Below are 15982 nucleotides of genomic sequence, written 5' to 3'. Positions count from 1 at the left end.
AAAATACCGTTATGTATCATAAAAAGGAGGATAACGAATATACAGGGCCATATAGTGAACCGCGTCGATTACTGGCTGCTGCATCTTTACTGAGGGAGAAAGAGCAGGCACACAGTAATACGCCTCGCTCCACGCCGCCCCCACAATATGCCAAATATCATTCGCATGCGCTAACACCACCCAGGCCATTTACCCGCTCCCGAGGAGCCTGGTCACATAGCATGTCAGGAGAACTAGGCAAAATACTGTCCCCTTCACCACAAGTACGGTCACTGGACCCGGAAAGGGAAGGTACAGAAATATTCCCCCTAATAGAGCTACCAAATCCGCGTGCGGGACAAGAAAATCAAGGAAATGTTGTTAGAGTGTACCGAACATGGACTCAGGACGACATAAAAAAGGCAGTAGATGGCGTGCCACACCCAAAAACCGACATAGACGAATGCGTTAGACAAATGGAGCTATTAATGGGTACATATCATTTAAATGGTTTTGAAGTTCAGCAAGTCTGGATGTGCCTCTTAGGGGGTGACTGGCAGCTAGTTAAAGGGAATTATTCACCTATAGGTGAAGAGGGTAGGGTTTTACCGCCCGATTCTAAATGGCTAAAAGGCCAAGTGGACCCCCTTATTGACAGAGTAAAAAATAGATATAGAAAACGAGCAAACTACACTGAGATTGGCAGGAGCAGACAAATGTCCGGAGAGTCATTTGACGAGTATAGAGTAAGGATGGAGAAGGTATTCAGGACAAACAGTGGTTTGGCGTTTGATGAGGATGAGACGGGCGCTTACAAACAGCAACTTAAAAATGCCCTGCACTCTGGATCAACACCAGACATAAAAGGCTGGGTGGACCGACACTACATAGGTATGAGTGGCGGCACCCTGGCAGAATATATAAATCATGCCCTACACGCCGAAAAAGTCATAAAGGGAAAAAAGGAAAGAGAGAAAAAAGGCACTATATTTTACGCAGACGATGAAGGTAAACTTATCCTCTACCAAGGACGAAGCAGTCGCGGAAGGGGCCGCGGGAGGGGTCGTGGTAGAGGCAGAGGGGGCCGAGGTGGAGGCAGTGGGGGTAACACACACGGCGAGTCAAAACAAGGCATTCAAGTAGGAAGACGAGACGTAAAGTGTTGGGCCTGCGGTCAGAAAGGTCACATGTCATTTGAATGTGAAGAAGAAAGCTCTGCTGAGCAACACCAAACAGCGTGACTAGGCCAAGATAGTAATGATAAAATAGGGACAGTAGAACAGCATCAAAACAATGAAGAGTTAACTGGGGAAGAAGGAATTTTTAATCTCGAAAGAATTCTCTTTGAAGAAACAATCAAACCCGAAGTAACATTATTAGTTCAAGGCACTCCTGTAAAATTCCTCTGTGATACCGGGGCGTGCAGAACCACCCTTAAAGAACAAATCCCAAATGTGACCCTCGGGCCAAACAAAGTAATGGTGCGCGCAGCTCAGGGGGTATTAAAAAGAGTCCCAGAAACCGAGCTGACGTGGCTCAAAGACCCAGAAGGGAAGTCATGTCAAATGTCAATTTTAGTGCTGCCCGAATGCCCAGTTAATTTGTTAGGACGAGACGGGCTTGTAGCCCTAGGGTTAGCCATAATGCCCACGCCTGATGGCTTAAAAATAATCAGGCACAAGCCTGAAGAAGTATACGTGATGCAAGGTGTGGGACAGCCACGTTACCGTTATACCCTAGACATTCCAAATAAACCGCCTACTAATACGGGAGCTAGCCTAGTAAATGAAGGAAAGAATGCTGTTGAGCAGCAGCAAGACACAATGTCACCTGATGAACTACACGTCACCATGTGGTTCACCGCCAAACCCGATTCTAACTATGCAAGCAAACTCAGTAAAGCCGCTCCCACAAAGATAACTGTGTCTTATGTGTATTCAGACATAAAATCAAATGCCGTAGCAGCAGTATTCTTACCTGACCCACTCCAGTCACTGTTTAAACAGCATAACTGGCTTATGGATAGATGCGTACCGCATATTTCGTTGTGCAAAAAGAAGAGCATCAAATGGCAAGACTTGGAAAAATTAGTGTACAAAGGAGAAAGAGCCAAAGATTGGAGAGAAACGGGTACGAATACTTCGTATAGCAACTCCACAGGATTAACAAGAAAGGCTCTTTTCTGGTCAGTGACAGTGCAGTCAGGAGTACACTTAATAGAAGAACAAGAATGACAAATCTTTTTAACCGGAGAGGACGAGGAATTGTTGAAGCAGATTCACGAGAAATTATGGTCTCAGGGGCCTACGGACGTGGGCCTTGTAAAAGGGGCATCCCCTGTAGTAGTCAGACCAAAAACAGAGCATCGCCCTAGAATAAAACAATATCCACTCAAGCCAGATGCTATGGCTGGGATACAACCAGTGATTGAAAATTTAATAAAAGCGGGGGTGTTAGTGGAATGTGCCGACTCCCCAGTAAACACGCCAATATTTCCTGTAAAGAAAGCTCCACCATCCATAGGGTGGAGAATGGTACAAGACTTAGTTGCAGTAAATCAAGCCGTCATTCAAAGATCACCTTGCGTACCTGACCCACACACACTCTTAAATTCGCTAGACCCAAAGGCAAAAATCTTTACTGTAATTGATATTAGTAATTCATTCTTCTCCGTACCAGTGCATAAAGATAGCCAATATTGGTTTGCATTTACTTTTAAAGGGAAAAGATACACCTATACTAGACTGCCTCAAGGGTATTGTGAAAGCCCAACAATATACTCGCAAGTCATTATGTCTAGTTTATCCACCTTTGAACCCCCACGTAATAGCCAGCTTCTTGTTTATGTCGACGACATACTCTTGGCGTCCGAAACAATAGAAAACTGTAGAACCGATACATTAGCACTGCTAAAACACTTAGCAGAAGAAGGTCACAAAATCAGCAAAAATAAACTACAACTTTGCCAAGAGAAAGTAAAATACCTAGGACATCAGCTTAGTGCAGGAGGGAGGGCGATCTTAGAAGAAAGAAAGACAGCCATTTTACAAGTGCCTAAACCTTTAACAAAGAAACAAATGATGTCATTCCTAGGCCTTACGAACTACTGCAGAAGTTGGGTACCAAATTATGCGGAAATAACAGCACCCCTACAATCGCTTATGTATACAGAGGAGCTTAAAATGTCTGATAAATTGAAATGGACACCAGAAACAGAAGAGGCGTTTGTTAAAGTAAAGCAGGAAATGGTTAGCAGCTGCGCGTTAGCCTTACCTGATTACGACAAGGAATTTGTGCAAATGGTGGATTGTAAAGGAAAGTTCATGACCTCAGTCCTAACGCAGTTACACGGAACATTGCTGCCTCACTGGCAATAACATCCAGTGCAGATATAGTTCTCTTCCACCCTCTTGTACTAAGGGTTCCACATGCCGTATCGGCATTACTTTTGCAGACAAAGATGTCTTTCTTGTCACCTGCAAGACACCTGTCATGCATGTCCACACTTTTGTCTCAACCGCATCTGACGTTAGAGAGATGCACTGTACTGAACCCTGCTACATTACTGCCTACTGAAGAAGATGGAGAGAAACATGATTGTCAAGCCTTAGCTGAACAAACAGCAAAAAGCAGAGCAGACTTAAAAGATGTGCCTCTGACAGAAGGCCAAGTAATATTTGTAGATGGTTCCTCCAAAAAAGACAATACTGGTAAAACAAGAACAGGCTATGCTGTGGTTACTCTAAAAAAGGTGCTAAAAGCAGAGATGTTGCCCCAACATTTCTCAGCGCAAGCTGCAGAATTGGTGGCTCTTACGGAAGCGTGCAAGTTAATGAAAGACAAGGTTGCAACCATTTACACAGATAGCCAATACGCGTATGCAACTACCCACACATTTGCACAACATTGGAAAAATAGAGGTATGATTACATCGACAGGTAAACCAGTCACACATGCAACATTATTAACAAATCTTTTGCAAGCAGTACAGCTACCAAAACATCTAGCGATATGCAAGTGTGCAGCGCACACAAATGGAACTGATCCAGTTTCAAGAGGAAATGCGTTTGCGGACAGAACTGCAAAGGCAGCTGCACAGGGCCAACTTGATATACACATGATAACACAGGACCGGTTTCCTGACCTAGCAGGAAAAAACCCTGACAGACAGATACTATTAGACATGCAACAACAATCGCCAAAGTCTGAACAAGATTCATGGAAAAATAAAGGAGCACAACTGTGTAAAGGCATTTACATGTCACCTGAAGACAAGCCAATTTTACCAAAAAATTTATATAAATGGGCTGCTATAGTGAGTCACGGTTCAACGCATGTGTCAAAGGGAGGGATGGTTGGACTAGTCAATAAAGTATACACGACTTATGGTTTTAACTCCTATTCAAAAAGATTTTGTAGAGCATGCCTAATATGTGCCAAACATAATGCTCAAGGGAATTTAAGGCCAAAGAGGGGACAATTCCCCAAACCAGACTACCCGTTTCAACATATACACATGGATTTCATAGAATTGAGTCAGAGTGACGGGAAACGGTTCTGCCTTGTAATTATTGACTCATTCTCAAAGTGGATAGAACTCTTCCCCACAAAACACCCAGATGGGTTGACAGTAGCAAAAGCCCTATGTCAGGACATAATTCCACGATATGGAATACCGGAAAAAATTTATAGTGATAATGGCTCACACTTTGTCAACCAAATCATTACCAAAATAGGGCAAGCCTTCCACATAGATCTAAAGAACCATTGTGCCTATCACCCGCAAAGTGCCGGTCTAGTTGAAAGGATGAATTATACAATTAAAAATAGACTCAGGAAATGTATGACTGAAACCAAAAGACCATGGACTAAATGTCTTGACCTAGTAAAATTATACATCAACATCACAAGTACAAGCGGCCTGACGCCGTACGAAACGATATTTGGTAGACCGTACCGATTGCCGTTTTTTAAGAACATGTGGGAAACAGATGAGGAAAGTACATTAGCAGATTACATGAGAAAAATGTTGCAGCACCAGAAGCAACTGGCAGATCGCAATAATAATGATGATGATACACTTTCTATGTCTCCACAGGAAAGCCAGTTAGTTGAACCAGGAGATTGGGTCCTGATTAAAAGCATAAAGAAGAAACACTGGCATTCACCTAGGTGGGAGGGGCCCTACCAGGTGTTGTTAACCACAGGCACAGCAGTAAAGATTGCGGAACGAAGTACATGGGTTCATTTGACACATTGTAAGAAAGTAATTAAAAATGACTAAAATAACTATTTCTATCTTAGCATACGCCGTAACCGTCCTCATTTGCGTCATTTTTATAGCATTGTGGTACCTGTTGTAGAGCTGTAGTTCCTCAACGAAACTTTCAGAGGAAGGCTGGCTACAAAGGGGGCTGCGATTATGGTTTGCAGTCGTCTCAAACCAGTGAAGATTGTCCACAACTCTGGAAGTATTAGGAGGAATTGCAGATCTACAGGTAGAATGCTCATTTCAACGCATATACAGCTATCTTAACCACAAAAAGGTGATAAACCTAACATTTAATTGGTCCTTCCACTACAGGCTAAATGATGGGCCCCTATCTATACTTGATAATAATCGCACTCACCGCTGCTGGCTCGGTTCACACCCATGGAAAGGTCTGCACCATACAACGCATACTGTCAAATCATACAACATGCACTCCTTGGTTAATATCGTGGACCTATAACAACTCTGTGACAGTGACTGTGCCACCAATTGCCACCACTGTGATATCCATACAGATAACCTCTTTAAAAGGGTTCCAGGGAGGCAGTCTAGGGGGACAGCCAACACATATTACTGGGCAAGGGTGGGAGGAGTACTGGTGGTACGTGTTTGGACACGGAGCGTTCCAAGGGTGGGAGTATTTGGTTACAACGGAAGCAGGGGAGTACTGGACCCCGGGGGACAGCTCTGAGGCCCAGTATTTCAAAAATCGGGTTAAATTGCAGCATCAAGGAAGCAACTTACAACTGACTATAACCGTTACAAACCAGACAATTCGACCTCCGGGATCAGATTTTTTCAACAGCACGTGCTGGGGTTTCACGTTATGGGCCTGGTCCTCGGGCCTGGACCCCTTTTTCCCGGTCGTAGTGTGTGTAAATGACAGTATGAAATCGACTGATCAGCCAAAATTAAGTAACTACTCTCTAACGACAAATATCACATCAGTAAGCATGTCAGTCAAAGACATTGATGGGTGGTTCAAAGTTACCACAGGAATTTCAAGGATAGATAACAACTGGTTGCTAATGGCTGAGCAGGCGGCACATGCTGTCATGACGGATTGTGTTGTGTGTATGGGTGCTCGCCCTCTTTTGAGAGTTGCACCATCCACTCTGAACTCAGAGTGCCTGATAAACGTAATGAATAATGCTGTACCAAACGGAAACTGCTCTTTCTGGGATCAAACCTACCCCATAACGACAGTTGAAAAACATAAGCCTGTGTTTTCTAAAAGAGTAGCTCAAAATAATTTTACCTGTATAAATAGAACCGGACTTGGTGACAATATAAGTAATCTGAATAGTACACAATGTCACCAAATGTTGACAGTCAATATAACATTTAAACCACTCTCCCGGAGTGACATCTGGTGGTGGTGTGGAGGAGACAAGTTGTATGATAGACTACCGTACAATACCACAGGATTGTGTGCATCTGTGTCTCTTATTTTACCTGTGTCTATAACCGCCACCACAATCCCTGAATTGCTAACATCTGTTAAGAGCTTGTTACCACATGCATGGAAAAGAAAAAGGTCTACCTATGCCTGGAGTGACAATGATCCTACATACATCGACAGCATCGGTGTTCCAAGAGGCGTACCAGATGAATACAAATTAGCAGATCAAGTAGCAGCGGGTTTTGAATCTTTGATTTGTTATTGGTGTACAATTAATAAAAACGTTGACAGAATAAACTATATCCATTTCAATGTACAGAAGTTAGGAAACAAAACAGAACAAGGTTTCTCCGCCATACACGAGCAACTCTCTGCTACCTCCCTCATGGCTTTCCAGAACCGGATTGCTGTTGATATGCTACTGGCTGAAAAGGGAGGGGTCTGTTCTATCTTTGGTGACCAATGTTGCACGTTCATACCGAACAACACGGCAGCAGACGGAAGTCTGACAAAGGCCCTGGAAGGCCTCAGGTCACTTAACAACAAGATGAAAGACCACTCAGGAGTTGACACATCAATGTGGGATGGTTTTGGAGATACGTTTGGAAAATATAAAAAAATAATAATATCAGCCATGATGGCGATAGCCGTTTTTGCGGCAATTCTCACATTGTGTGGATGTTGTTGTATTCCGTGCATAAGAACATTGCTAACAAGACTAATTACAACAGCTCTTGCCCCAATGCAGGCAAAGATGGTACCTTTGTATGCTCTGTTTCCCTCGGATACCGATGCTGACGATGACTCTGGCAATTACCATAAAAATGACGATGGTGAAAATTGTAATGACACAAATGTTGATGATGATTTCCTGTCTCTGCATTTTCCTTATATTTACTCAGATCCTGGTCATTATGACGACAACCTCTAAGTGTAACAACTGTGTTGTATTCATGATTTCTCTGTTGAAAATCGTATTGCGAAATGACAGTTGAATGAAGTATTAAATCACCAGTTGGATAAACAGGAGGGGATGATGGGATTGTATAACTATATTTATCCTACAGTTGACATTTAATATGTTATATATGTTCTTAGCCATTTTGAAGAGTTCTCAGCCTGTAAATCATTCTCCAAGGCCATGAGTTGTGTTTCGATGTACAGACTGTGTTTTGTTCTCACATACCAACGGATGTATCCTGACCTGGAATGACCTCTTCATGCCATAACTCAAGATTTTTTTTCACCAAAAAGCGTGAGAAGAAGGAAAAGGAGGCTCTCCCAAAACAAAAGGAAACCTTCCATCATCAGCCGGATAGCAAGCTTTCCAAAGAAGACTGATTAACTCTACGTAGCAAAAGTTAGAAAACAGTCTCCTTTGTTAGATAGAATCCCCGCCCCTCAGTAAAGAGGCATGTATTGCAGGGCAAAAAACATAATAAAAAGAAAGGAGATTCGGAGATTTCTTCAGAGTTATTTGGGCGATTGGTGGTAACACACTCTCCGAACTCTCCTTGCAAGTATATCTAACAACATATTCATTGATTCTCTTTGTCTTTTATTACAGAGCGTTTTATCATAAATGTTAGAGACTTGAACCTAACAGATTGAGATCTGGGGATCGGGCTGGCCACTCAATAACATTAATTTTGTTAGTTTGGAACCAAGCCTTTGCTCATCTACTGGTGTGTTTTGTCATTGTCTTGTTGTTTTCAAGGGCATGTCCTCTTCAGCATAAAGCAACATAACCTCATGAAGTATTTTGACATACGCTGACTGATCCATGACCCCTAAATGGGCCCAGGGTAGGAGAAACATGCCCCACCATAATTTACTGTCTTCAATGTGTACTGAGGTTTGAATTCAAAGTTTGGGGGTCGTGTAGCACACGGTCTGTGGCCCCTGGACCTAATAATGTCAATTTTACTTTCATCAGTCCACAAACTATTCCTCAATTTTTCTTTAGGACATTTGATGGGTTCTTTAGCAAATTGTAACCTCTTCTGCACATTACTTTCTTTAACGGAGGGACTTTGTGTGGGATTCTTAAAAATTAATTTGCTTCACACTGAAGTCTTCTAACTATCACAGCACTTACAGGTAACTAAGACTGTGTTTGAACATCCTGGACCTGATCATTTGCTGAGCCTTTGCCATTCTGGTTATTCTCCATTTAAATAGTTGTCTTCCATTTTCTTCCATGTCCATTTTAGCTTAACAGCCAACACTTTTTGCACCTCTTTTTAGGTTCTTCCATCTCCAATCAACTTTTTAATCATAGAACACGGTTCTTCAGAGCATTGTCTCGAATGACTCACTTCCCTCAAAAGCATGTTCATACTGTGCGGTTGTCATCATCCTTATATAGGCGGCACCAGAATCACACCTGATTCAAACCTGTTTTTGTTTTTTTCTTCCCCAAAATTGATGAGCTCAGAGATTGGTTGCCACACTGCTATTTTTTAAAACACCCCTTTTAACGATTTGCCCAATGGCACAGCCTTCAGAGCGTGCCTATTATGAATGCTGTGTCTTGTTTGTTTCCTGAGAATCTACTGGACCTACTTCTAACTTGTCTGACATGTAACAATTAAAAATATACTAAAAACCAGGGATATCCTGGTTAGTCGCATTGCCCTGCTATTATACTAAACAGCACTGTAGATATGGGTTTCCTTAATGTCCTCGAGTTGATTGATGGTAGTCGGTAAGTACAGCTACAGTGTAGAGACATATAGTGGATCTATTTAAAACGGCAAGTCATTGTTTGAGTTTATTTTTCTCTTGTGCTTCCCTGAGCAATGTCTCGGTGGCCACATCAAATTATGTGGCAGGCCATATTTGATTGAGTTTGACACTTGTGGTCTAAAAGTAGTTGTTTCAATTCAATTGTCGTAAATACTGTCCTACTTTGCTTATGTTTCCCAAGTTCAGAAACCAAAAGAACACGCAATGAAAAATTCAATATCTTCCATTCTGTGGAGCACTGTGTCTTACAATTAAAATCAAAGAAAATTGAAAATATAAGAATTAAACTATTAAATTTAGGATTGTTTAAACATCAGAACATTTAATATGCTTATTAATGCAGCAAAATTCAAAAAGCTTTTGTTACACTTCTGTAGGACATTTAACATTGGGTTAAAAAATGTGCATTGAATACTATGTTTTAATTTAATTATTCACAGTGACTGATAAGATCTAATAGCAAAAGGTGTAAGCAGTGTCTAAAACTCATAACAGAAAGTTACCAGACACCAGGGCAGACAACTCTGCCCAGCCATAAAGTTGCCTGCCCCATTTTTCACAACTTAAAACACAATAAGACGACTAATCGCAAAAAAAAACCGCAAAAAACATTGTTGCAAAGTATTAAGGATTGATAATCAGAATATATAACAGAACCACACTTTAAAATTAAGTTTATTATAAATCTACTTATAACATTCATTGCATGTATATGACATTGCCGTCAGCCATCAGTATGTACCTGTATTTACTCATCTTCATTCATGCAATGTTTGCGTTGCGTCGTCAGTTACAAGCCACGGGAACTCCTCTTTCCACAATGCTTTTAATGTATGTTTACGTTTTGTAGCGTCATAAATTTTGTTTGCTTCTTTTGAATCTTTCTTCTGGGGCTGAGGTTTTGGCTTAATTCCTAACCACTTATCCATTTTTATTGTGTTCTCTGTGCGTCTACTTTGGAAAATTATATGCAAATGCACGACCTTATAACGCTTGGGAAAGTCCGGAAGCACAAAGTTTTCAACGTGGGCTTCTGATCGGCTGCTGATTATGCAAATGGGCTCTATACACGACTTATTTCCGCGTTTGTGAGTAAGGGTGGTTAGTCATTTCCGGTCTCTCGTAAACAGCAGAAACAAAGCGCAAAATAACGTCATGGCGAAGTTAATTTGTACAAGCTGTTTGCTGGAGTTGCCGAAGATCACGGTAAATGATGTCCAGAGAATTGTCCGAGCGTAGCACCACAGACCAAACTTGAAAAAGCAAGAGTAACTGCTTCATATTTCAGGGAGGTCAGTCATGTTGCTCCAAGCAAAGCAGAAAACCTGGCAGAAAGACTCATCCGAGGATTACGACAAACTGAACACATGAAGAGGGGTCTGCAAATCAAATCAAATGCCTTAAAGGATTATGCCGTTTTAAAAAATGTCAACTTAGCCACGTGTGGGCTAGTAGTTCATCCAGATGCACCGTGGTTGGGTGCATCGCCAGGGTAGGGTAGGGTTACTTTAACTTGACTACTTTCAATTACTTTTAGATTACTCCAATACCAAATATGCTAAAAAAAAACAAAAGAAACAAAATATGAATAAAATTACTAAATTTTGTGCAGGCTTGGGGAGTAACGGAATACATTGAACGGCAAAAATGATGTTGGCAAGCTGTTTGGATTTATTTTCATTTTGTTTCTGTCGCATTTTATGTTAGTTTTGCCGGAGATCAAAGAGATCAAAGCCAGGAAAGAAAGCTTACCACGTGTTGGGAGTCATAATTTTATTCATATTCAGTTTCTTTTGTCTTTTATTAGCATATTTGGTATTGGAGTAATCCAAATGTAATTGAAAGTAATCAAGTTAAAGTAACCTTACCCAACCCTGTGCATCACCTGATGGGCATGGTGTATGACCCTATCGAGAGACCATTATTTGGGCTTGTTGAAATTAAATGCCCAAATTATACAAAGTTACATAGATTGCAAGTACCTCAAAATTGATCATGGTGTGCATAAGCTGAAAGAAAGCCATTGCCATTATTGGCAAGTCAAGGGGCAGTTGCAGGACTTGAATGGTGTGACTTTGTTACCTTTGCCAATGACGACATTCTTGAGCAGCGCATTCACAGAAACAATGCTGTTTTGCATTGTATGAAACAAAAAGTTGATTTGTTTTTCTTGTACATCCATCCATCCATCCATTATAGAATAGAATAGAATAGAATAGAATATACCTTTATTGTCATTGTTACAAAATGGGTTAACATATTGTGACAACGAAATTGGGCATGACACTCCAGTTTTACACATTCGCAGTTATCTGCACCGCTTATCCTCAGTAGGGTCACGAGGGTGCTGGAGCCCATCCCAGCTATCTTCGGGCAGTGTGCGGGGGACACCCTGAACTGGTTGCCGGCCAGTCGCAGGGCACACAGAGACAGACAACTCACTCGCTCTTTCACACCTAGGGACAATTTGGACCAGCCAATTAACCTGACATGCATGTTTTTGGAATGTGGGAGGAACCCGGAGTGACCGGAGGAAACCCCCGCAAGCACGGGGAGAACTTGCAAACTCCACACAGGAGGTTTGATCTCATGACCTCAGAACTGTGCCCCACAGGCGCTAACCACTTCCCCGCCGCGCTGCCCTTTTTCCTGTACACATACTGGACTGTCTCAGAAAATTAGAATATTGTGATAAAGTTCTTTATTTTCTGTAATGCAATTAAAAAAACAAAAATGTCATACATTCTGGATTCATTACACATCAACTGAACTATTTCAAGCCTTTTATTATTTGAATATAGCTGAATTTGGCTTACAGCTTAAGAAAACTCAAAAATCCTATCTCAAAATATTAGAATATCATGAAAAAGTATACAAGTAGGCTATTCAACTAATCACCTGAATCATCTAATTAACTCGAAACACCTTGCGAGGTTTCCTGAGCCTTAAAAACACTCAGCTTGGTTCAGTAAACTAAATCACTGCTGATCTGACTGCTGTCCAAAGGACCATCATTGATACCCTCCATCAGGAGGGTAAGACACAAAAAGAAATTTCTCAAAGAGCAGGCTGTTCACAGAGTGCAGTTTCAAAGCATATCCACAAAAAGTCTGTTGGAAGGGAAAAATGTGGCCGGAAACGCTGCACAACCAAGAGAGATGACCGCAGCCTTAACAAAATTGTGAACAAGAGCCGCTTCCAGAATTTGGGGGAGCTTCAAAGACAATGGGCTGAAGCTGGAGTCCAGGTATCAAAAGCCACAGTTCACAGACGTGTCCGGGAAATGGGCTACAATAGCCGTATTCCCATGGTCAAGCCACTTCTGAACTCAAGACAACGGAAGAAGCGTCTGACTTGGGCTATGGAGAAGAAGCACTGGACAGTTGCAGAGTGGTCCAAAGTCCTCTTTTCAGACGAAAGCAAGTTTTGCATTTCATTTGGAAGTCAAGGCGCCAGAGTCTGGAGAAAGGCTGGAGAGGAGCAAAATCCAAGTTGCTTGAAATCCAGTGTGAAGTTCCCACAGTCAGCAATGGTTTGGGGAGCCATGTCAGCTGCTGGTGTTGGTCCACTGTGTTTCATCAAGTCCAGAGTAAATGCAACTGTGTACCAAGAGATTTTAGAGCACTACATGCTTCCATCTGCTGAAAAGCTCTATGGAGATGAGGATTTCATTTTCCAGCATGATCTGGCACCTGCCCACAGTGCCAAAACCACCAGTAACTGGTGCACTGACCATGGCATCACTGTCCTTGATTGGCCTGCTAATTCCCCTGACCTGAACCCCATCGAGAATTTGTGGGGTATAGTTAAGAAGAAGATAAAAGACACCAGACCTACAAATGCAAATGAGCTGAAGGCCGCTATCGAAGCATCCTGGGCATCAATAACACCTCAGCAATGCCACTGGCTGATTGCCTCCATGCCACGCCGGATTGATGCAGTAATCCGTGCAAAAGGATTCCCAACCAAGTACTGAGTGCATCAATGGACATTTTCAAATGTTTGATTTAGTTTTGCTGTTATAAAATTATTTTTTTACTTGGTCTGAGGAAGTATTCTAATATTTTGAGATAGGATTTTTGAGTTTTTTTCAGCTGTAAGCCAAAATCAGCAATATTCAAATAATAAAAGGCTTGAAATAGTTCAGTTGATGTGTAATGAATCCAGAATGTATGACATTTTTGTTTTTTTAATTGCATTACAGAAAATAAAGAACTTTATCACAATATTCTAATTTTCTGAGACAGTCCAGTATATGTCAAAATACCTTTCAATGTGCAAATAAGTTGACATGGGACAAATTTCAATGCGATGCTCTTAGTAAAGATAAAGTCAACGAGCTGCAACGAGAGGCATGTGTGTAATTTAAAGAAAGCAAAAACATAACACAAAAATTCAACACTAAAGCATAGTGCAGGTTATCAGGTGTCAAATATCTATACACATCTGTGGGCATTAGCTATAAGGTCCGAGCATTGAAAATGTCAGCTACACACTCGAGATCTACTTTTAACAACAAAGTCGTCTCTTCGATTATTGATGACCCGCAGTTTTCGTAATTCGGAGTTTTGGGGAAACGTATGGAAACTTAGTACCGCATTACAAATAGCCGATGCTGTACATTGAGGTACACAGCAGTGGTGGCTGGCCGAACTGTCTCCCCGTTTTTTAAAACAAACATTTGTGCATTCTGACCGTCAGTAGGCATAAAAGAGTTGAAAATAATTGGAAATAACGTCCAAAAACAAATCCGTATTCGACTTTGGCGAGTTTGTTGCTCGCATAACATTGAGACCGGCGCTGATCTGAAACTTCCAACCATCCAGAGATTATTCCGGAAGTACGTCATCGTCTCTTTTGCATAGAGCCTATTGCCAAACGAACCGAAATTCCCAAATGTCCAAACCAAACGAAGATTTCAAAATCGGAGTAAAGCAAACGCTTGATTTGAAAAATAAATAAATAAAAACTTGTTTTTTTTATTTCAAGTGAAAGTTGTCGGCCACCCGATCAGAGACGTTGCGTAAGTTTTACGCCCAGTGTAAACGATGCACGCCCCGGGCGTCCGGGCAAACATTATTTCAAACACTGGTGTAAAGTTTGGTGTTGTCTCGCGCGCGTGAAGCAACAGATGTCTTGACAAATCCCAGGTTATTTCGTCCCGGGTACTATTTATTTTCCAAACTTAGTGATGTAATGTTTTAGTACGTACTGTAGGCCGTTGACTGGTGAGTGTTGCTTTGCGGAGTTGTATCAGGCACGTATAAGAAGCGTGTGTTGCACATGTTGCCTTCACAGCAGCAAAAGAAAACATCAGGGTTCTCCTTCCTCTCCACGCACTCGTTGCTGCAGAAAGCAAGGACAAATTAGGATATTTACAAACCAGATCTATTTTCATGCGCATACAGATATAACATCAAGATATTGTTTGATTGTTGATCAAATGAACTATATAAACTTGAAAGTAGGCCTGGGTGATGACAACATTTTTTTATCACCATATAAAATTCATTATCAGTCAATATTGATCAGTATCATGATATGTATCTTGTTATCTTTATTTATATTTCCCATTTTCAGTCAAATCTTTGGCCCGGATTGAAAGTTGACAAAACCAGATGTACCTTTATCTTATCTTTAATGTCAGAAAAAGGGCTGCAAATAACGATTATTTTCATAGTCAAGTCACATTTATTTGTATAGCCCTTAAGAACAAAACATTCAGAACATTCTCAAAAGACTGCACAGGTTACAATTACACCATTCCCTGAACCTAACCTAACATGCGGGCAAGAAAAAAACCTCAAAAGCCTCAGCATGAGGAAAATAAGAAACCTTGAGAAGGGTCCTCAAAAATAGTAATCCCCTTTCATGATGATAAGGTTGCAATACATTTAGCATTGGGTAACAGTACACAAGAAATAGTGAACTTCAATTAAAAAAAGGTAATATGTAAAAATGTGTCCAAAAAAGTCCCCGACGGCAATGAAACCTTGAGCCTTTAAAACCTGTGACCGCAACGACGCAGCTTCTCAGTTCTGCGGGCTAGTTGATGCAGACGTTGACATGCTTTAGGTACAGACGCTGTTCCGCTGACTCATCTCGAATCATCCTTCTCCTTACGTTTGTTTGCATTGCTTGAACATAGTTAGTGGCGCAAAGGTCTCGATGATCTAATTAGTTGCCAACACTTTCAAAAATCGATTTTAATTGATGTTATAAATTAGTTGTTGCAGCCCTAGTCAGAACAAACATTTTGGTGAAACTTCTACACAACATTTAAAAAATGAGGAACATAAAACAAAATTAAAAGGCAAAACATTGCATATAACCTCAGGTAAACCTGCTATCCCCCAAAATTAAATAAGCACAAATACACAAATTTGAATTTACACTCAGCAACAACCAAGTTAAAGCTTTTACATTTATCATTCTGGATACCTCTGATCCACATTTGCACAGTATAAAAGATAAAATGTACACACTTAAAATAACCCACACTAAACAAAGTAAACAACAACAACAACAAAAACAAATTGTGCAGACTATAAGAAGGTAACCATAGCACACTAAAAATAATC

The 15982-nt window shown here is 41.1% G+C and overlaps 2 protein-coding genes across 3 annotated transcripts in view; one reads left to right on the top strand and one right to left on the bottom strand.

The window, feature by feature from the left end:
- The window catches only part of LOC148370531 (activin receptor type-2A-like), a 122911-nt gene that overhangs the window by 61847 nt on the left and 45082 nt on the right, over positions 1 to 15982 (bottom strand). For both annotated transcript variants that reach the window (XM_088333051.1, XM_088333052.1), the window contains exon 3: positions 14614 to 14747. In XM_088333051.1, the coding sequence (XP_088189177.1) occupies positions 14614 to 14747 (134 nt within the window). The remainder of the gene's footprint in view (positions 1 to 14613; positions 14748 to 15982) is intronic.
- LOC148370532 (uncharacterized) lies at positions 732 to 7451 on the top strand. Its single transcript, XM_088329668.1, has 3 exons — positions 732 to 870; positions 5726 to 7311; positions 7356 to 7451. Exons 1-3 carry the CDS (start codon positions 732 to 734, stop codon positions 7449 to 7451), a joined length of 1821 nt encoding a protein of 606 aa, XP_088185794.1.

This window comes from Urocampus carinirostris, chromosome 3 (assembly GCF_059441175.1).
Source record: "Urocampus carinirostris isolate Australia breed hairy pipefish chromosome 3, RoL_Ucar_1.0, whole genome shotgun sequence".
Taxonomy (NCBI): Eukaryota; Metazoa; Chordata; class Actinopteri; order Syngnathiformes; family Syngnathidae; genus Urocampus; species Urocampus carinirostris.
Note: the sequence above shows the minus strand (reverse complement) of the source record. Positions and strands in the feature narration are given on the sequence as shown.

What these genes read in the sequence shown, in the direction of transcription:
- LOC148370532 (XM_088329668.1), top strand. Translation starts at nt 732, where the DNA reads ATGGAGAAGGTATTCAGGACAAACAGTGGTTTGGCGTTTGATGAGGAT. An exon ending in GGTGGACCGACACTACATAG is followed by an intron (nt 871 to 5,725) that starts GTATGAGTGGCG and finishes ACTCTGTGACAG; the next exon opens with TGACTGTGCCACCAATTGCC. An exon ending in TGGCGATAGCCGTTTTTGCG is followed by an intron (nt 7,312 to 7,355) that starts GCAATTCTCACA and finishes TCCGTGCATAAG; the next exon opens with AACATTGCTAACAAGACTAA.